A 19777-nucleotide genomic window follows, 5' to 3' on the forward strand; every position below is an offset into this window, starting at 1 on the left:
AAGAGAAGAAAGGGACATTCTAAGAGTTGATGTGTCCCTCAGAAATGTCTTCTTTTCTTCAGTCCGGGGGACGTTACAGAGAACCTCTATGACTCAGTAGGTAAAAGTGCTTTTAGTTCAAGCCTGAAGACCTAAGCTCACTCCCTGTACTCTATGGTTAAAGGAGACAACTAGCTCTGATCTTCACATGTGGGGTGTAGCCCACATATACCTGTCCACACACATACCTGTCCATATGCATACCTGTGCGTGCATATACCTATCCATACACATATCTGTACACACACCCGCACACACACACACACACCTATACACACATACATTTATATACACACATGCCTGTACATACACATACCTATACACATATACATACCTTGTACAAACTTACTTGTACACATATACACCTGAACACACACATACATCTGTATACACACATTCCTGTACACACACAGCTATACACACATACCTGTACACACACATGTACCTACACACACACACACACACACATACCACCTGTACAAACACACACCTACACACACACACAAATACACGGAAACTAGACTAACTAGGACTTTGAGGTCTGGATGAAAAGTACAAAAGGAACATTAGTTCTGTGCCCTTGTTCAGAACAGACTTGGAAAGCCTGCCTCACCCTGGAGCCAGTGCTCTGAAGGAGTCAAGGTGGTGGCTTCTGGAACCTCACTCTTCACCCTGGGCTGTGTGTGGTTAGCAGTCCTAACACAACTGCATCTGAGGTAACCTGTGTTCTCTTTGCCAACATTGTCTGACTTAGCTCTCTGCTGACCTTGGCCCTTGTTCCTCCTGAAAATAGGTTTTTATGATGCCGTGCATCTTGCTAACCTTGCTTGGCATAAGTGATCAGCTGGTGCAGACCTCCCAGGCCCAACTTTGATCTCTAGTTCTTATCCATGGCCCTTCCACTCAATGCCTCATTGTTATGTCTGCTGCTTCAGATAATATACATACAACAATATATATTTAAAAAATAAAACAAAACCTTGTAGTTTTGTAGGCTTTTGTTGGTTCCACAGCAATATTCTCATGGTAGGATCACATAGAAATTTTCTCTCTGCAGAAGGGTCAATAACGTCCCTGATGAAGCTGCATCATTGTCTACCTTTCCAGAGGTAGAAGCTACTTGTGCCCAGGATTAACCTGCCTCAAAAGAGATGCAAGAGGTTTCCCCTGAGAAGGGGACAGGGGCATGACAAGATTGACACTGGGGAGCCTGAGTGCCCTGTTGGCACAAAGTCAAGGGCATCTTTAAGCCACCTGAGGAATAGCACATGTATAGGCATGGCCTCCTGGGCAAACATGAGCTTCTCCATCCAGACAGCTATGCATCAGCACCAGGCTCGCTCCCCTCAGCCCCCAGGGGCAGATGGTGCCTTTCAGGCCCTTTGCATTGAGCTTTGCTTCACCCTGGAGATGTGGTTAAACACCTCAAGACCCTAGAGCAGTAACTACAAATGCGTAAGGACCAGAGGCCCAACGTCCCCCAATGAAAGAGAGTGTCAAAAAAATGACTAATAAAACAGAGCAATGCATAAGGCTTCAGGCTTTTGTTTATTTTTAATTTGTCTCTAAGGAGCTGGAGTTGAGGAATTGGGAGATATCAGTGTGTGTGTGTGTGTGTGTGTGTTTCAAGATTTGTTCAAAAGAAAGACAGTAACTCAGTAGGCAGCCTAAGGGGGTCAATATGGAGTCAGTGTGTGTGTGTGTGTGTGTGTGTGTGTGTGTGTACATGTGTACACAAGAACACTTGAATCCTAGATCTTCAATTTACTAGGTGAATCAAGTCATCTTAGTAGAGATATTAAATTAGCATAGAGAAGTCTCCATGGGATTACAAAATTCACACTAACACAAGGGATTAGAGAGATCTCAGGAAGGGTTTGGGGAGAGTGTTGGGGACAATAAAGGGCTAAACTGCTGGTGAAGAAGCAGAGAAAATAGAGTAGCTGAGGCTCTGAGGCTCTGAGGCTGGAAGGCTCACTGAAGGGTGAGCTGGTGTGTGTGTGTGTGTGTGTGTGTGTGTGTGTGTGTGTGTATGTGTGTGTGAGCTGGTGTATGCAAACGTGTGTGTGTTTGTGTGTGTGTGTGTGTGTGTATGTGTGTGTAGGGTGTATGTATAAACTGTGTGTCTGTGTAGGGTGTTTGCCTGGGGTATGTTCACAAAGGAACAGACATGGATCTGTGCCAGCAGCCCAGCCTTGCCTGTGTTTGTGGTTTTCTGTTTCAGTGCAAAGGTTGTTACTCAACCTTGAATCCTGCTCTTTTTTTTTTTTCTTTCCCAACTTTGTTGATTCAACTCTGTTGCCTTTATAAGGGAGAAGATCAGCCCGTCAGGGTCCTAAAGTGCCCGTGCTCTTAAGTGGCTTCCTACAAGCAGTTCAGTGAAAGAGATCAGAGAGTGAAAAGAAAGATGGTGGGGAATTCAAGCCTGCTGGCTGCAGTTTCCCTCCTCTCTGCCTTCCAGCAAAGTAAGAACACGGGAGCTGTGTCTGTGTGTCTGTGTGTGTGTGAGTGAGTGCATGTGTGTGTGTCTGTGTGTGTGTGCATGTGTGTGTGCATGGGTGTGAGTGAGTGCATGTGTGTGTGTCTGTCTGTGTGTATGTCTTTCTGTGTGTGCATGTGTGTGTGTGTGCGTGTGTGTCTGTGTGTGTGAGAGAGAGAAGAGGTGGGGTGGGAGGTGGCGGGCAGGATTGCTTCAGTGTTTGGGTTCCATGGCTGCATTTTGTTGGTAGTCCTGGGTGCCCAGCAGAGATTGCTCAGGGTGGCCTGCCTGCTCCTTCCCTGAGATGGGTAGAATTTGGGAATGTTCCAAAGATTAGTTCTCTCTGGGATGTGGTGGGCCTCAGAGCCCAGTGACTATGTATCATTTGTGGTGACAGTTCATATCTCAGTGCAGGCAGGCAGCACCAGGAATCCAGGCAGGGCTGGCACATGAAAATGGAGAGCACAGATAGCCATGAGGCATGAGCACCAGGAGACTATCCTCGTTTCTAAAGTTGGTTGTAAACATTTGGCATTTTTGTTTCGTTTTGTTTTTATGAAAAACTGCCCATGGCAGATATGATCACCAGGGTAAAGTTCTGCAGAACTATGCAGTTTAGATTAAGTAACGAATTCTAAACATTACCAGATTTCTCCACTAGGATGACTCCACATCCACCTCTGCCAGGATAAATGGAGGCTCCGCATCCCAGGAGCAAAGTTAACTCAACTCATGCTATCTTCCTTACATGCTTAGTGAACAGAATTTCTTAGCAAGAATGCCTGTTTATTCTTTCTGGGGTGCGTCTTCCGGTTACCTGGGCTGAAAGCCGGGAGCAGTGCAGGCTGCACACTGCCGGAAGCAAATGGCTGCTCTGCCTAGTGATAGAGAGAGCAGGATCTTTACACTCACCCAGTGGCTGGCCTAGCCAGTCTGCTTTGTGGATAAGGGAAAATCTTAAACTTTCAAGTACATGTTTTGTTTATCAGCTTTTGTGGCATAGAGAAGGAATTTGCTACCAGTCCTGGAAGAATTTGGGTCTAAGAGAACAGTGTGCCCTGGTCTTGCAGTTGCAGAGCAGGCAGGGACAAGGGCTACATGTCCCTTCCCACAGAGGCTCTCTCCCCACAGAGAGCCTTTTGTGTGCTGGCTCATGCTGAGAACACTGTGTACTAGGACCAGAAGTGAGGCAGTTCTATGGTGACGGAAGAAGAGACCAGGAAGAGAAGGGACCAGAAAAATGATGTTTGTGGTAGAAAAAAAAAAAAGTTTAATTATTGGGGGTGGATTACAGAGAGAGACAGAGGCAAAGAGATGGAGAGATACTGTTTGGCCACTTCCACGCAAGTTTGTTGTTCGCAGATTTGTTGTTCGCAGAATTAGGACACTTTGTGCCAAGATACAAACAGCTCAGGCTTTTAAAACAGACCCGCCCGGGATCAGTGTGGTCCAGCTTTCCGGAAGTACACCTGGACCTGTGTAGTCCAGCCTGCCGGAAGCTGACGGCTCCAGACCAGGATATTCTGCTTTGTCCGTGTTCTCAGCACAGAAAGTTAAACAGGATCCTGAGTAGGAAGCACCTCCATGGTGACTGGCCCAGAATAGGTCCTTACCACTGCTTTTGCTCTAAACTTCTTATCTGCAGAGAGAAGCTGCCAAATAGAGAAGTGGCTTCTCCGGGGAAAGTTCTGTGACTGAGCGGTCCTCAGTGGTGGAGGAAGTACCTCCCGTTTTACTGTCTCTAGCTCACAAGCATCCCCCAGCCCCAGGAAAGAGGAAAGATAAGAGAAATCAGTCTTTCCACAGAAGGGATGGAAGAGCTAGTCCACAATTACAACGTGCCATCTGCAGCTGTGTTCTTCCTGAAGTACTGAGCTCAGAGTATAGATTGGGGGCTTTTACTCCAGAACCTGACACCAAGCCCAAGTGTTCCTTCCCATTGCGGATGCTCCCACACCTGTCACATTCCCTGAGCTAGGTCCATACATTGGCTGGTGTAGCAGACAGGTGCGTACTGGCTGCAGCCCGAAGACTTAGCAACTGAACTCTTAGAATGTTACTCATTCAGAAGCCCTTCAGAAGCCCCGTGTTCTGTGCTACTGCGCATTGGTCAATCCAGGAGCACTCAGCCTTCATTATTTCCATCCCTAGGTGTTTCCTCCAGGGCTATGAAGCAAATTAGGAGAAATGGTAACAGTACGGGGAGGGAGTGCTGGGGGGGAATATTGGGAACCAGAAAGGCCAAGTTCCAATTTCTCCATAATAGACAGGGCCCCCTTCTTTTGGCTCCAGTTGGTCCTGTGAGCTACTGGCTTGTCCACAGTTATTTTGCCCAGCAAGGGTGTAGTGGAGGGTTGGACAGTACCCATTCCTCTCTTTCAGATCACTTCAGTCCTAAGCATTTCATACTTAGCAGGTTTCCTTCTGCTGCTTAACTCCTAAGCAACAGCTAACAGGGAGCCAGAGGGAAAGGGAGGGACCTGCTGGGGAGATTCCTAAGTCAGGCTCAGTTCTGACTAACTTCCTGTCAAAGGGCAAGTGTGCTGCTTCTGGAAACAAACATCTCCCTGAATACTCACAGAGGAGAGACTGAAGCCACAAACTCGGTGTGGGATTTTACAAGAGCAAGCTATTCCTCTTAAGACAGCAGTTCTTCAGAAGTGGATGCTGAGATATTAAAGTGAGACAAAGCATGTTTGAAGTAACAACCAAGGACATGAAACTGGGGGAGAGAGTCGGGAGGGAAATGGCAGACGCCAGGAGGTAATTATGAAGTAAGAAGGAGATGAGGGAGCTGGGAGATAACTCAGGGGGTAAAGAACTTGCTTTGTAAACGCAAGGCCTTGAGTTCGATTCCCAGAACTCAAACTAAAACAAAATAAAACAAACAAAACAACAACAACAATGACCTCGCTCCCCCAAACTGTACATGGTGGTGCAGGCCTGCAATCCCAGTGCTAGAGAGACAGAGACAGATAGATCCCTGGGGCTCGCTGGCCAGTCTGTTCTAATTTGATGATTTCTTTTCTTTTCTTTTTCTTTTCTTTTTTTTTTTTTTTTTTTTTTTTTTTTTTTTTTTTTTTTTTTTTTTTTTTTTTTTTTGGTTTTTCAAGACAGGGTTTCTCTGTATAGCTCTGGCTGTCCTGGAACTCACTCTGTAGACCAGGCTGGCCTCGAACTCAGAAATCCACCTGCCTCTGCCTCCCAAGTGCCGGGATTAAAGGCATGCGCCACCACCGCCCGGCCTAATTTGATGATTTCTAGTACGTAGCCCTGATACCTAACTGTACTCACACTTCACTGGTGACCATTGATGTGCTAGACTGTAACACAACATGCCTTTCCCTTGCAGGTTATTTTGCTTTTCGGGTCGGACTAGTAAGAAAAAAACACAAGATTGCACCCCCAGCCGTCACAGGCCCTCTGGAGTTTGAGAGAATATTTCGTGCACAGTAAGTAATGCTATTCACACAGGCAGGCCTTCCACAGACAGAGTCTGACTAGGCAAAAGCATAATACAGAAGGCCCTAAATTCATTTTTTCAGTTACCAGCCACAAAGTCACTCTGCCTCATCCTTAGGCTCCACTATCATAAAAATCGCATGAGTGATGCTTACCCAATTTTAGGTCAGATCTAATAGGGTCTATTTGCCCAAAACACTATAGCTTTGGAAGAAGAGTATCCTAGTCTCTTAAGCATGGTGGCTGATCACAGAGACCTCTCTAGCCCTCATGAAGGCTCAGTAGAGTCGGGTGGAGCTAACGATGTCATACTTTCTTTTCTTTGGCTGTTAATTTTTCCAAGAACCATTTCCCAGAACCTGAAGCATGTAAGGATGAGATGTCCCGAGTCCCGAGTTCTCAGAGTCTCTGATCATCCTGTGTTTCCTGCCTTTTCAGACACACACTGAACCTTTCTGTCACAGACACCGTGCACAGGCCTGTAGATATTAGAGTGACCTTTATATTTCACCCCCAAGGTCCAGTGCTTTGGAAACTATCACCATTATCAATACCCATTGGTCAGTGGGCTCTTTTGTTAGTTTTTAGGGTTTTTCTTTTATGTTCAGGAGTAAGGTTCACCTATATTTTTCCTTGTATAGTTCTTGTCTCATTTTGACTCCTAAAACAAAAATTACACCTCGAATTCAGTTTTGGTTATGCTGACAACGTGGTCTCTTGATAGCCTCTTGCTTCCTGAGGGATTTTATAGGCCATTCTTTCCCTCGGCTTCAGAGTGTATAGGGAATGGCACTGACAGGATTCAACACAAATTTAAGAAACATCAAACCATACAAGGAGAAGTCATCCTTCTCCGAGCCTCGTCTTCAGATTTTGGCATGTCAAGTAGCAAGTATTGGTTTGATGCCAACGTGTTTGACACCTAGAAGGAAACCTTTATTTTATCCGGGTAATACAAGGGCACAGCCTGGAAACAAAGTGGAACGACAAGTCTTTACAAGTCACTGTCTTTCGTGCTTGCCCCTCACACCCCCTCCTGTCCCCCGCCTAGACACTGGCGTCCATTTTGATAACTTTTGTATTTCTAAACACTGTGATCTCACCGCTGCTTTATTGGTAAACGATTTTAAGCCTTGCTAGTAAGAGATCCTTTTGTGAAAGAACGTCACTCTTCTCTCTTTGTAGTCTTGCAATTGGATCTTTATGTTACATGTTAAACCTCAAGCCAGTGTTTGTACCATTGTGACTAAATAAACACATCGCATGGGTGATGCTTTACACACCACCTCTGAATCACATAGCGGCCTATGGGGGAACTTTCCAGATCCTCTCTAGGAAACCTGTCTGAATGCCTCCTGAGAGGAGCTCAGGTGTGTAGAATTTGGGGATTTATCCTGTTTAAATACAGCACAGCCCATCACAGCCTGACCTTGCTGATGACCTGGTGAGGCATTTGTATTTCCATATGAAAAATCTTATCCGTTCAGAATCATGAGACAATTGTCCCATCGCTCTCTAGTGTCTTTGGATGCTGTTGACATTTGTCTTCTAGACCTTGCCATGTGGTAGGGGAACTGTGAGAGGCTCTGGGGTGCTCTGTGCCCCATAGATCTCTCCTGCATTACATCATGCTGAATCCCAGAGCAGGCCTCCTAATGGTCCAGAAACTCAAGTCCTGCTGTCCCGGGAGATTAAACAAATATTCTCCCTCATTTCTCCTTCATGATCCTGTCCTTTTTTGTTTTTAATTAATTTATTTATTTTATGTATATGGGTATATTGTAGCTGAACATAAGGTTGTGAGCTTTCATGTGGTTGTTGGGAATTGAATTTTTAGGACCTCTGTTTGCTCTGACCCAAAGATTTATTTATTATATATGTAAGTACACTGTAGCTGTCTTCAGACGCACCAGAAGAGGGCATCAGATCTCATTACAGGTGGTTTTGAGCCACCATGTGGTTGCTGGGATTTGAACTCAGAACCTTCAGAAGAGCAGTTAGTGCTCTTACCCTCTGAGCCATCTCACCAACCCCCCCTTTAAAAAAAAAAACAGAAACCTCTTAATTTAACTTTATTTTATATATGTTGGTGTGAGGATATCAGATGCCCTGGAACTGGAGATAAAGATAGTTGCAAGCTGCTGTGTGGTTGCTGGGAATTGAACCTGGGTCCTCTGGAAGAACAGCTAGTGCTCTCAACCTCTGAGCCGCCTCCTCAGCTCCCCATTCTTTTTTTGAAATGTGCTAGTTGCTCTTGAGCTGGTCTTTTAGTTTCCTTTATTTCCAGTTCTGGTATTTGGGGGCTTTGGTTTTCTTGGAGAATTTCCCCACTGCCTACTCTTTACCAGCCGAAGGATTTTCGCTGACCATTGTTTCAGCTCCACGAGCTTATTGTGCCCCCTGCTCTTCCATGGCTGTTGTCAGTGATGTCAAACCATTATGTCTTTGGGTCTCACAGGTACGATTTGTTCTTTTCCATTTGAGAATTTCATTAATCGCTTAAAAAATTCTCTAGCATCATTCTTGTTTAAATAATACTTAGCAAATTTTAATAATATCAAAGCACACAAGTTAAGTCCTACCTATTTCAATTTCCCAAGCCCTTATAGTCTTCATGTTCAAGTTATTATTTATTTTGAACTTTGTCTTTCATTATCACACATTAAGTAAAAAACAAAACCATTAAGTACGTTAAATATGTATGATCATCTCCATATACGATGGCTTGGCTGTGTCAGTGAACAAACCAAGAGTCCTGTGGCATATACTGCCAAGGAAGACTGGTCAACACCAGTCACATTTGCACGGCGAGGTTTGTGCTCTGGAAACCCCTCGTGAGAGTCCAAGAGGGAGCGTGGCCACATGTTATCTGAGCTAGGTTGGCTGAGGTAAACAAGGCCAGGTGAGACCCTGTAACCCAGAGCTGGGGACAGAGCTCAGTGCTAGAATGAATGCCTTGAGTACAGAGTGCCTTGCGTTCAGCACCATAACTCCTCCCCCGAATAGAAGAAAATCACAAGAGGGACTGAACAGTCCCTGAACAACCAAGCCCACAACTGCTGCATAGAAGACTAGGAGGCAGCAAGTGTGAGGCTAAGGCAGGGCCAACGGTCGGTTCATTTTGGCCTGAGGGCGGGGTAGCGGTAGGTTCATTTTGGCCCGATTGAACCAAGGACTTCTGCTTGGGAGGGATGAGGCTTCTAGCAGGTCATATCTGAGGCCCCGTCTTGTTGGTTCTATCTTCCTTCTCACAGTTCTCACATATTTGAGTCACTGTTTCCTCCCTCCCCTTCTATAACCAGATTCCTTTTATCCTAGAAATAAGCTGGATCCCATTCTAAATATTTCTCTGAAGTGGTTGTTTATAAACTAAGTACCCACGTTCAACTCATTTGCCAGAACCCAATTTGTTTGCTTAACCACAGTGGAAGAGACGAAACATTAAAATAATAAAATAAAAGAATACTGTCATAATGTCAAGGTGGATTTAGAGCCAAGTGAACCTGGCTGGTTCAGTGGCAGCTCCCCTGCCTCCTTTGGAGGGGAGAGGGGGGCAGTCCTGCCCCACTCCCTGTGTTTCTTCTTGAATGTTCTATAGCACGAGTCAAGTTCTTGCCTTCAATTCTAAGGTTTAGGACAAATCTGGCTAATTCTGATTCCTTTTGTCAGGATTATGGTGTGTAGGCTTTATGGGAGGGGCCAGAAGGTCTTTGCAGGCTTTTCACTGTCTCTCCCACACTGGCTTCCTCAATTCTGAGGAAGGGATGGCCTTTGTCTTCTCCCTGTCCCTGCCGAAGCATCGAATCCCTTTAGCCATTCTTGACTTTCACACACACACTGCCTCCCCCACTCTTCTCTCTGCTGCACAGCCCGCAGCAGGGCCAGAGTCACTGCTCAGCCAGTCTCTGAGTAGAATCACACCTCACCAGCATCATGGTCCTCTAAGCCCAGCCGAGGCACCCACCTCTTGCAGCAGGCTGGGGCAGTCATCTGGTAAGCTGAATGGTGGTCGTTAACTCTTCACACACATTTAAAATTTGAAGCCTGAAATTTTATAAATGAAAACAAATGATCCTAATTCATGTTCAAACCCCTAAAAAAAAATAAAGGTAAATTCACAAAGAGAGGAGTTTTAAAATGTTCTGTAGCTTTACAATGATTCAGGCCATTACATTTTGTAGTATGTGAGGGAGGAAGAGATGGAGGGAGGAAGAGAAGAGAAGGGGACAGAAAGAGTATCCTCTCTCTCTCTCTCTCTCTCTCTCTCTCTCTCTCTGTTATATGATGTATAATATGTACCCATGGCGGCAGAAGAGGACATCGGAGTTCTGCTCTGCGTATATGTGTGTGATCTCAGGGGCAGAGGAAGACATTAATGTCCTGCTCTATATGTGTATGTGGTGTACAATATGTGTGTGTGCCTGTGTGTGTGGTGTGTGTGAGTGTGCATGTATGTGAGTGTATGTGTGTGTATGTGTGAGTGTGTGTGGTGTGTGTATGTGTGTGAGCGTGTATCTATGTTTGTGTGTGGTGTGTGTATGTGTATGGGTATGAGTGTGTGTGTGAGTGCTTGTGTATGTGTGTGAGTGTGTGTGTGTGTATGGGTATGAGTGTGTGTGTGAGTGCTTGTGTATGTGTGTGAGTGTGTGTGTGTATGTGTATGTATGTGTGTGTGGTGTATGTGTATGAGTGTGCATGTGTGTGTGTGGTGTGTGTATGTGTGTGCATGTGTGAGTGTGTGTGTGTGTGGTGTGTATGTGTGTATGTGTGGTGTGTGTGTATGTGTGTATGTGTGGTGTGTGTATGTGTGTGAGTGTGTCTGTGTCTGTGTATGTATGTGAGTATGTGTGTGGTGTGAGTATGTGTATGTGTGTGAGTGTGTGTGTATGTGTGTGAGTGTGTGCGGTGTGTGTGTGAGTATGTGTGTGTGTATGTGTGTGAGTGTGTGTAGATCCCGTCTCTGGCCTTCATAGTGCTAAAGATTAAAGTACACACACAGCCACAGCAGGCTTTCAACACGGGTGCAGGGATCTGAACGCGGGTCCTTGTGCTCGTATACTCTTATCCAAAGAGCAATCTCTCTGGCCTGAGCATTTCTAAGGAAGCTTACCGCTGGTCTGTGTACTGGGCATTTTCTGTGGAGATCTGCAGAGCTCTGACCTAGCCAGAGCGGCCAAAGAGTTGAGCTTTCAAGAAGGGCGGGGGAGTCCATCTTCTTAGGCCGCTTCTGCTCTGGAGCTGTGCTATGTTATGCAGTGGGCCGGTGAGCAGGGAGGAGGAATCCACAGAGGTTGCTAGGAGCCAAGGTTCAGGCTGCCAAGCCAGAAGTGAACACAGTAGGCTGGAGCAGCTTCCGGTGGCGGAAGCTTCCATAGAGAACTTTCTTCCTCGGCGGTGTTACAGCTCTTATCTGACAGAGGCTTGCAGACAATCTTTGCTGAAATGACTCTCTGTGTGCCTTTATTCCTTGTGGACAGGGTCTTATATACATTTTGGAGTGGGTTGGAGTCTAAAAGCAGATGCTTTCTATTGGCTTGGTCTGAGATGTTAGGGATGCTTCATATGGATGTGGAGGGGCTCTGGGTGCTGCCCCTACATTATGGTCCTCTTCATAGGGTGCCGAAGTCATGTGACTGGTGAAACACCTACCGTCCTCAGGTATGAGGGTACTGGGGTTTCTGAATCCACTTGACCTTACCATGGTCCCTAGCATGGTCCACTGCCCCACAGCTTACCACCCAGCTTCCATTAGCTGGAAGCACTGTATGCCCTTTATCCATTGAGTTGGATAAAGAGTATGCCCAAGTTCATGAACGATTTGGTGGTGAGGTCAGTGACAGGCAGAGGAACCTGGAGGAGAGCTGGAGGTGGTAGCTCTTCTCATGTTCATCTTGCTTGTGTAGTGGTTAGAATCAGGCCCTGCTACCACCAGGGTACACCTCCTGCTGGCTCCAACAGGTGACTTACCCAACAAGGAACAATTAAGTCAATTAAATAATTAATGCTTAGTTTTGAGGTCCTCATTGTTAGGATTGGTATTGGTTGAGGACCCCCAAGACCAAGTTCTCAGCACAAGGGAATTTATTCTCCCCCGAGGGACAGAGGGCAGGGAATAAGAGGCAAGGACAGGGGACAGAGGAAGAGGGGAACAGAGAGAAGGGGAAAGAGTATTTGTCCCAGAGTGTGACAAAGGGACTGCCTCTGGATAGAGAGGAGACAGGCATGGCACATGGGAAAATGACAGTTTATAAAGCTAAAGAGGGAACCCCTGTGCTAGGATGAGGTGCTTAACTTTAATTGGGAATGTTAATTAGGTGAGCCAAAGGGGGCTTTTGATTGCCGGACTTTAATATTTTGATGGCTGGACCTTGGTAGTTGGCCTCAGGAGGAGGAAGTGGCCACATAAGGGGAATGGATCTTGGTGGTTAGCTTTACGAATGTAATCTAATGTTTGTTTTTGTTGTTGTTGTTGTTGTTTTTGTTTTTTAGTCAGGGCAGAGGGCATGGGAGACAAGGGCAAGGCGGGCCAGAGTCCTGCTCACCATGCATGACTGGCCAAAGTCCCTCTGTAGCTCAGGGTGGCCTGGAATTCCTGCTTCAGCTTTGAGAATGCTGGGACTCCAGTTCTGGATCACCATATAACCTGTCCTATATGGAGCAATTTAGACATGGACTCCTGCAACCCTTTTCTCACACAGAGACCTTCTCTGAGCACGCTAAGCGGTCGCTCTGACCCTTCTGATAAGAGTCATAATCCACAGGACTTCTTGCTTCCCAAAGTTCATGAACCAGGCCATGACACCTGTGAATTTGCAGAGGCTGGGTCAGAGTGAATCAGCAAAAAAACGGAGGCGGGAGGAAAGCTCTTTAAAAGCCTCATTGAAATGCCTGGCCTGTTTTTATGTTTAAAAGCTGTCCTACCTACAATGAACACAGGGTTAGGAAGGTTCAAAGGCTGGCCAGCTTTGAGAATGTCCCCCTTTCCAGCTTTCGGAATGAGGTTGTTACATGCAGACGTTCACGTTGTATGTTCAGGAGTCTACTAACGAGAAGATATGCTGAGAAAATTTCATGTCCGAGGTCACCCTGAGTAATGAGTTTTTGAGAATGGCAGGACCTTTCTTGGTCCAAGTGTGCATGACTCAGGGACTTAGGGTATCTTAGTTACTGTTCTATTGCTGTGATAAGACACCATAATCAAGGCAATGTATAGAAGAAAGGATTTATTGGGTCTTGAAGTTCCAGAAGGTTAAAGTTCATGACAATTGTGCTAAGGTTTTATTGCTGTGAACTGACACCAGGATCAAGGTAACTATTATGAGGACAATATTTAATTGGGGCTGGCTTACAGGTTCAGAGGTTCGGTCCATTACCATCAAGGTGGGAACATGGCAGCATCCAGGCAGGCATGGTACAGACAGAGCTGAGAGTTCTACATCTTCATCTGAATGCTATCAGCAGAATACTGGCTTCCGGGTAGCTAGGATGAGGCTCTTAAAGCCCATGCCCACAGTGACACACCTATTCCAACAAACTCTATGCATGCCCCCTGACGAAAAGAGGGAGATGCTAATGTTGTTTGCTCACTGCCCACCCAGTCAATGGTGGTGGAAGCCCTCCCGGGATTCCTCTGTCTCTGACTTACTACTTATTAGCTGCCGACCTTGACTGTCTGATGGCCCTTAGCCCGCTAACCACGGCCTTGCAGGTGTCTTGATGGCTGTTAACTAAACTATGCTTTCATTGTTCCCATATTTATATGAGCGGCTTGTATCACAGCTGCCTAGATGAATCTGCAGTCTTCCTTCTCCCTCAGGGTGGGCTGCTGTCTCTGGTATGGTGTGATCTGGGCTTGTCTCCTTTGTAGACTAGGTGGATGTTGCTGGTTAGGAGCCCTTCTTACCTAATAGTAGAGTGTTTGTCATATGACAGGGCAACCACGCCTTGCATATATTCTCCAAAGAAGAGAGTGGGGTTGGGGCCTCAGGGAAGCTAGCTGGCCTACTGACACCAGCTCAGAGCTCTGAGCTCTGGCCTCCCTCTCTCCTTATCTACTTGGTTGTCTCGTAGTTGCTGGCCCTCTTATTTATCTTCCTTGGCGTTCTTGACTTTATTGTTTTAACCCTAACCTTCCTGTTAATCTGTATCTGTTATCTGTTTTCACTGGACTATTTGTTATCAAAATGTACTCTTCCCTGTCCCTTACGACTTGCAATGAGCTGCTCCCGAGTCTAAGTAGCCCACAGAGAGGGGATGGCAATGTGGCAGCTTCAATTCATATTCATTCTTAGAATCCTATCTTTTTGGTTCTGTGTGATCTATAACACATACAGTATTGTTTTCTAGTTGAGTGTCCCAAATTCTCAGAGGTTTAACACAATGGAAGTTGTACCCCAGGGGGTCACAGGGCTGAGCCCCAGAGGTGTAGGGCAGTGGACGTGATACACAACTGGAGTTGGAATGGGCATGGACTGTCTGATGCAATAGGGATCACACCTAGCTGAAGTCCAGGAAACGGCTGGAGTTCTTAGCTTGTGGGTCCCTAGATGCACATAGTGGATAGTTGGATGACTGCTGGTTGGAGCTACGGTCCTAGCAGTGGTAGGGCTCCAGGAGAGAGGGTTACATTTTTCAGTGGTCCACTGTGACTGACAAGTCTTAGGCCTGTGTTTTATAATATGGTTTGGCTCTTCCTGGTGTGGAATTACAGGCCCCTGGTGACATCTGCTTACAACAATGACCATCCCTTCCCCCCCATATGCCCATACTCTAGTTTGATAGAAGTTTTCCCTTTGTACTTGTGGGGATGGATTTGCTTTCAGTCTGTGCGAATGGGCGGTGTTGGACGGCTGGTGGTGTCTTTGGATGGATCTGGGGCTACTTCCCTTTGCATGTGCATTAGACATGGAGCCAAAGGCTGCTGACTCACTGGAGTCACCCTGGACAAGGCACAAGCTGAAGCCGCTGCTTCTCCCCACAGTGTGGAGGAACGCTGAGCATAGGTGATCACCACAGTACCCAGTGTTTTCAGCTTTCTCAGGCTTTTACCATTCTCTCCTTTAAGCCTCATGTCTCCTAAAACATTTTGGCACCAGACAAGCTAGGGCAGTGTATCAGGGCTGTACTGGTTTCAAACTTGAAGTTCCACCTTCTAGGTATCTCATGTGCAGGCCAAGCAGGGACACTTGCTCCCCCTACTGGCTCCCTAGTGAAGAGCTTTTCATTTACTCTTCCTGGTGTGGAATTCCAAGCCCCTGGTAACATCTGCTTACAACAGTGACCCCTCCCCCCATATTTCTATATGGGGTGTCAGTGTGCAAAGAACTCAGGGCTATTGCACTGCTGGGGCTGTGATCAGAAAGTGACGAGACGAGACACAGCCTGCTCCCCCTCCCCCAGGTGGATATACAGGGGAGGGACTATTTGACAGGTTATCATCACTATGTTCATGAAGGTCAATTGCCACAGCAATTTTAGGAGAATATAAAGTGTAGCTGTTTAAAGTGGCCAGAAGGATGCTAAAATTGTTTCCATATTGGTTTGTCCTGTTAGTGAGAGCAATTAGCTGTTGCTAGCTTAGTGGAGGAGTTTTCAGAATTTGGTCCCCTTAATTTGAGTGTATCTGTTTACAGTGGTGGTTATCACTGGACACACCACATCATCATGCTGTGGGAGCTTGTAGGGGCTCAGAGGTGCCGGGGTGGGAGAGGGTGTGGTCACGATGGGATGGAGGGGTGGAGGAGGTGATAACCAGCAGGCAGCCCAGGACTCCAGATGTTTCAAGGTGAAGCAATGCTACCAGGTAGATAACCACAAATAGCAGAAGCCCAACTGGCAGCCAGAGAATTATTTCCGATGCCTGAAAGATGGCAATGGGAAACAGACAAAGATGCAGGTGATGGCTAGTCATCATAAATGGACTGGATTTGAAATCACTTAGGAGACACACCTCTGAACTCGTCTCTGAGGCTGTTTCTTAAGAGGTTTCACTGAGGAGGAAAGATCCCACAGGCAGTGGTCTTAGGCTAAATGAAAGATATACAAGGAAGACGGCAGTTAAACACCAGGAGCCATCTCTTTGAGGTATGTCTGCAAAGGGAGTTAGTTGGGTCCAGGAGTGACTCCTGCCTGTAACAGGAGGACAAGGGAACCATTTATTGGGGGATAAAGATGAAGAAATACAACGTAACCTGCCCTAATGCTCTAGGCTTTGCCTTTCCATGGGCATACATGGAACTACAGTCAATTCTTGCCTGATCAATGGCCTCTAACTACCCTCTGTTCACGCTGTGTCTTAGCACAACATTCAGATTTTTTTGATTACTTCTGGGAGTTGGGGTGTTCCCAGTGACACAGTCCCAGCTTCAAGCAGCTGGCTGGCCTCAGGGCACTTGGTATTGTCCTTGAGGTCTGGAGCATTGTCCAGACTTGGGTGTCCTGGCCAGTTTTATGTCAGCTCAACCCAAGCTGGAGTTATCTGAAGAGAAGGAAGCTCAATCGAGAAAATGCCTCCACAAGATCCAGCTGTATGGCATTTTCTTACAGTTGGTGATGGATGGGGACGTGTCCAGCCCATTGTGAGTGGTGCTATCGCTGGGCTGTAGTCCAGAGTCCTATAAGAGAGCAGGCTGAGCAGGCCAGTCAGCACCAGTCCTCCATAGCCTCTGCATCAGCTCCTGCCTCCAGGTTCCTGCCCTGTTTGAGTTCCTGTCCTGGGTTCCTTCATTGATGAATAGTGCTGTAGAAGTATAAGCTGAATAAACCCTTTCCTCCCTACCGTGGATTTTGGTCATGATGTTCCATCACGGCACTAACCGGGGCTGCTTTGGGGGTTCAATGGAGGGAGGTAAGGTTCAGGGCTCTCTCCATTGAAGCCTTGTCACCTGAGGTACTGTCTTTCTGGTCTGGAGTCTCTCTAAGCCTTTCACGAGGGTGATCCACACCAGGCTTTTCTCCATCAAGGAGTTCTCCAGCTTGAGTTGCCTGGAAAGACCCACACCAGCCTTCCGTTCTTGTTTCTCCCCCCCCCCCCCGGAAGACTTCCTTCCTCTTTCATGTAGGGGTACAAAAACACACGAGTGTGTCGGCCTCTGTGGACAGACCCCCCCAAAGAGACCCCGGGCTTGCAGGCTCTTCTCTAGTGAAACTGGGTGTGACTAGGAGGCTCTGTATAGTATCTCTTTGTTCCTCAAAATGCAACACCAAGGTCATTAATTCACCGCAAAGGAAAGTCTGAAAATAGACTTTTGTGAATGATGCTTCCGAGGTGTTGAAAACGTCACAGCTAATTTTGAATAAGGAGATGTGGGAAAAACTCAGTCCTTATGTCTAGAGTAATTTAGGGTGTACCATGAAACCTAATAAAGGGTGGGCCAGTTGGGTGATATTTCCAAAAAGGATCCAGAAATTGCCCTAACTGTGGAAAAGATTCTATGGAAAGGGAAATGCTGGGAAGTGGGTTCTTAATTTTAGCTAATTGTCGTTATTCTTCCTATGAAAATATGAAGTATCTTTTCACTTAACCTATCATAGCTACTTAGAAACTTATAAACCCTTCACAGGCAAACACATGCCAGAGGCATGCCAGGGCAGCAGAGAAAACCATTCTTGTCACTTCTCTGAGTGCTAGAGAGCTGAGCCTGAGCCCAGGCTCCTGAGGAGAGCTTCCTGGCCACTGGGCCCTTCTGGGCCTTAAGAAATGAGGAGAAGGGAGAGAGAGAAGGAAGCATTTCAATATCGGCACTGCCCATTTCCTGTTTTTCAGGGCCCTAGAGAGCAAACGGTCCTCCCTGGTTTTGTTGGTGAGGTTAGAACTCTCTGTGTGTGCTTCAGGATTCTGCAGCAGCCATGGCTTTTGTGTGAATGTGGGATTTGTCCATTGTTCACCTTCCTCACTTCTACTGAGGACAAGGTTTAAATGTAGAACCTTGCACATCCTAGGAAAATACCTCAACACTGAGAAACATCCCAGCTCTTAAAGAAGATTTTATTATTATTTTTATTTTTGTGTCTGTGTGTGTCTGTGTGTATGTGCACATGTGTATGCGGGCCTGCAGAGGTCAGAAGAGGGCACCGCGTGTCCTGGATATGGAGTTACAGGTGGTTGTGGCCCACTGGGTGTGGGAACTGAGTTCAGGTCCTCTACAAGTGCTGAATGGTCTCTTCCAGCTCCACTCCACCCCAGCCCCATTTCTGAAGTTCTGTTTTTTGTTTTTTTTTTGTTTTTTTTTAATTTGAGGCAAGGTCTCATTAAGTAGCTCAAGAAGGCCTTGAACTAACTCTATAGCAGGGAAGGAGTAAATGTAAAAATTGCTTGCCTCAATCCCCCAAATAGCTGAGATGACAGATATGTGTCACCAGGCTCAGAAATGACAAATTATTCTTGCTTAGCTTGGCTCAGATGAGCACTGAGAGGACTGCCTTCTCTGGCTGAGGTATCTGCTAATAAATTAGAGCTAGCCTGGTCACTCCTGCTCCTCACCTTCCCCTTCTCTGCTTGGCACTGAGTTAACTGTAGCTCCTGGAGAACTATTTCCTTATGCTTAAACTAGTTATCAAAATCTCCATCTGACTTTCCCACAAATAGAGGCAACGGAATGCTACTGTCTACTCATTTTAATTTTCACTGCGATTGTTTTGCCTGCATGTAGATCTGTGCAGCCCTTGTGCCTCAGGTGCATACAAGAGACCTGGAGAGAGGATCAGATCTCTTGGAACTGGAGTTACAGACTCATGGGTGCTTAAGATTGAACTCGGATCCTCTGCAAGAGCTGTCAGTGCTCTTAAAAGGACGTCAGTCGACTGGTTACCTTCCCACTGCATAGAATGGGAATTAAATGTGTTCATTTCATTACTTCAGAAACTTTTAGGGGAATTATTTAAAGACTCAAGTGGAAAGCTATGGGTGTGAGAACTTTTAAGAAGAAAAAATGTTTAGTGTGAATTGAGTAGCCTCTTGGGTTGCTTGGATAAGGTATGGAAATCTCTTTAGGCTCTGGAGGTCCATCTCTTAGAAAATCAAGCCATGGTCACTAGTGACCATTTGGGGAGAATGATTCTTGGCCTGGCTCTGTGGTTTGAGCAATGTCTGAATCTCACTTTGAAAGACTCTTTTTAAGTGGAAGTATCCTTTGCATTCCTGATGTAAGTTCTTGTATTGTTTTTGCCTGAATTGATGGAACGCTCACCTGCCGATGGAAAAAGCTTACCTGCCGATGGAAAAAGCAATACACTAGTGTGTGTGTTTCTTCATGAATTAAGTTTTGTCTTTATTTATTCCCCTATAGGCAAAACTGTTTGGAGTTTTATTCTGCATTCATCGTAACACTGTGGATGGCTGGATGGTACTTCAATCAAGGTAATTATAAGAACATGTCAACTCATTCCAAAGACAACTGTGGTGTTTAAAGACAATTAAGGGGCAGATAGATGATCATATGGCTATTGATGCTGAAAATGACTTTGACTATAAGAAGCAATGCCTGTATACATCCAAATTTTAGGTGTGCTCAGATGGTTTCATTGTGATTTAGTTCAAGAATTAAAAAATAAAACCAAACACTAACAGTTGGATATAGAGAGGTAAATACCGGAGACTCCAGGAGTCAGACAGAGGCAAGGCTGCAGCATGAAACTGTGTCTCAAAAAGCAAGCACTGCTGGGTGGTGGTGGCGCACACCTTAAATCCCAGCACTTGGGAGGCAGAGGCAGGCAGATTTCTGAGGTCGAAGCCAGCCTGGTTTACAGAGTGAGTTCCAGGACAGCAAGGGCTACACAGAGAAACCCTGTCTCAAAAAT

At 46.1% G+C, this 19777-nt stretch overlaps 1 protein-coding gene across 3 annotated transcripts in view; it reads left to right on the plus strand.

The window, feature by feature from the left end:
• Positions 1 to 2340: 2340 nt before the first annotated feature.
• Mgst2 (microsomal glutathione S-transferase 2) overlaps positions 2341 to 19777 on the plus strand; it is a 22036-nt gene continuing 4599 nt past the window's right edge. The window contains exons 1-3 of one of the 3 annotated variants that reach the window (XM_031376002.1): positions 2341 to 2504; positions 5871 to 5970; positions 19267 to 19337. In XM_031376002.1, coding sequence (XP_031231862.1) covers positions 2447 to 2504; positions 5871 to 5970; positions 19267 to 19337 — 229 coding nt within the window. In that variant the 5' untranslated portion in view covers positions 2341 to 2446. Of the gene's footprint in view, positions 2505 to 4616; positions 4709 to 5870; positions 5971 to 7278; positions 7351 to 19266; positions 19338 to 19777 lie in introns of those variants that run through there. The other 2 variants (XM_031376003.1, XM_031376004.1) reach the window with 2 other exon arrangements.

Source organism: Mastomys coucha, unplaced genomic scaffold (genome assembly GCF_008632895.1).
Source record: "Mastomys coucha isolate ucsf_1 unplaced genomic scaffold, UCSF_Mcou_1 pScaffold16, whole genome shotgun sequence".
NCBI lineage: Eukaryota > Metazoa > Chordata > Mammalia > Rodentia > Muridae > Mastomys > Mastomys coucha.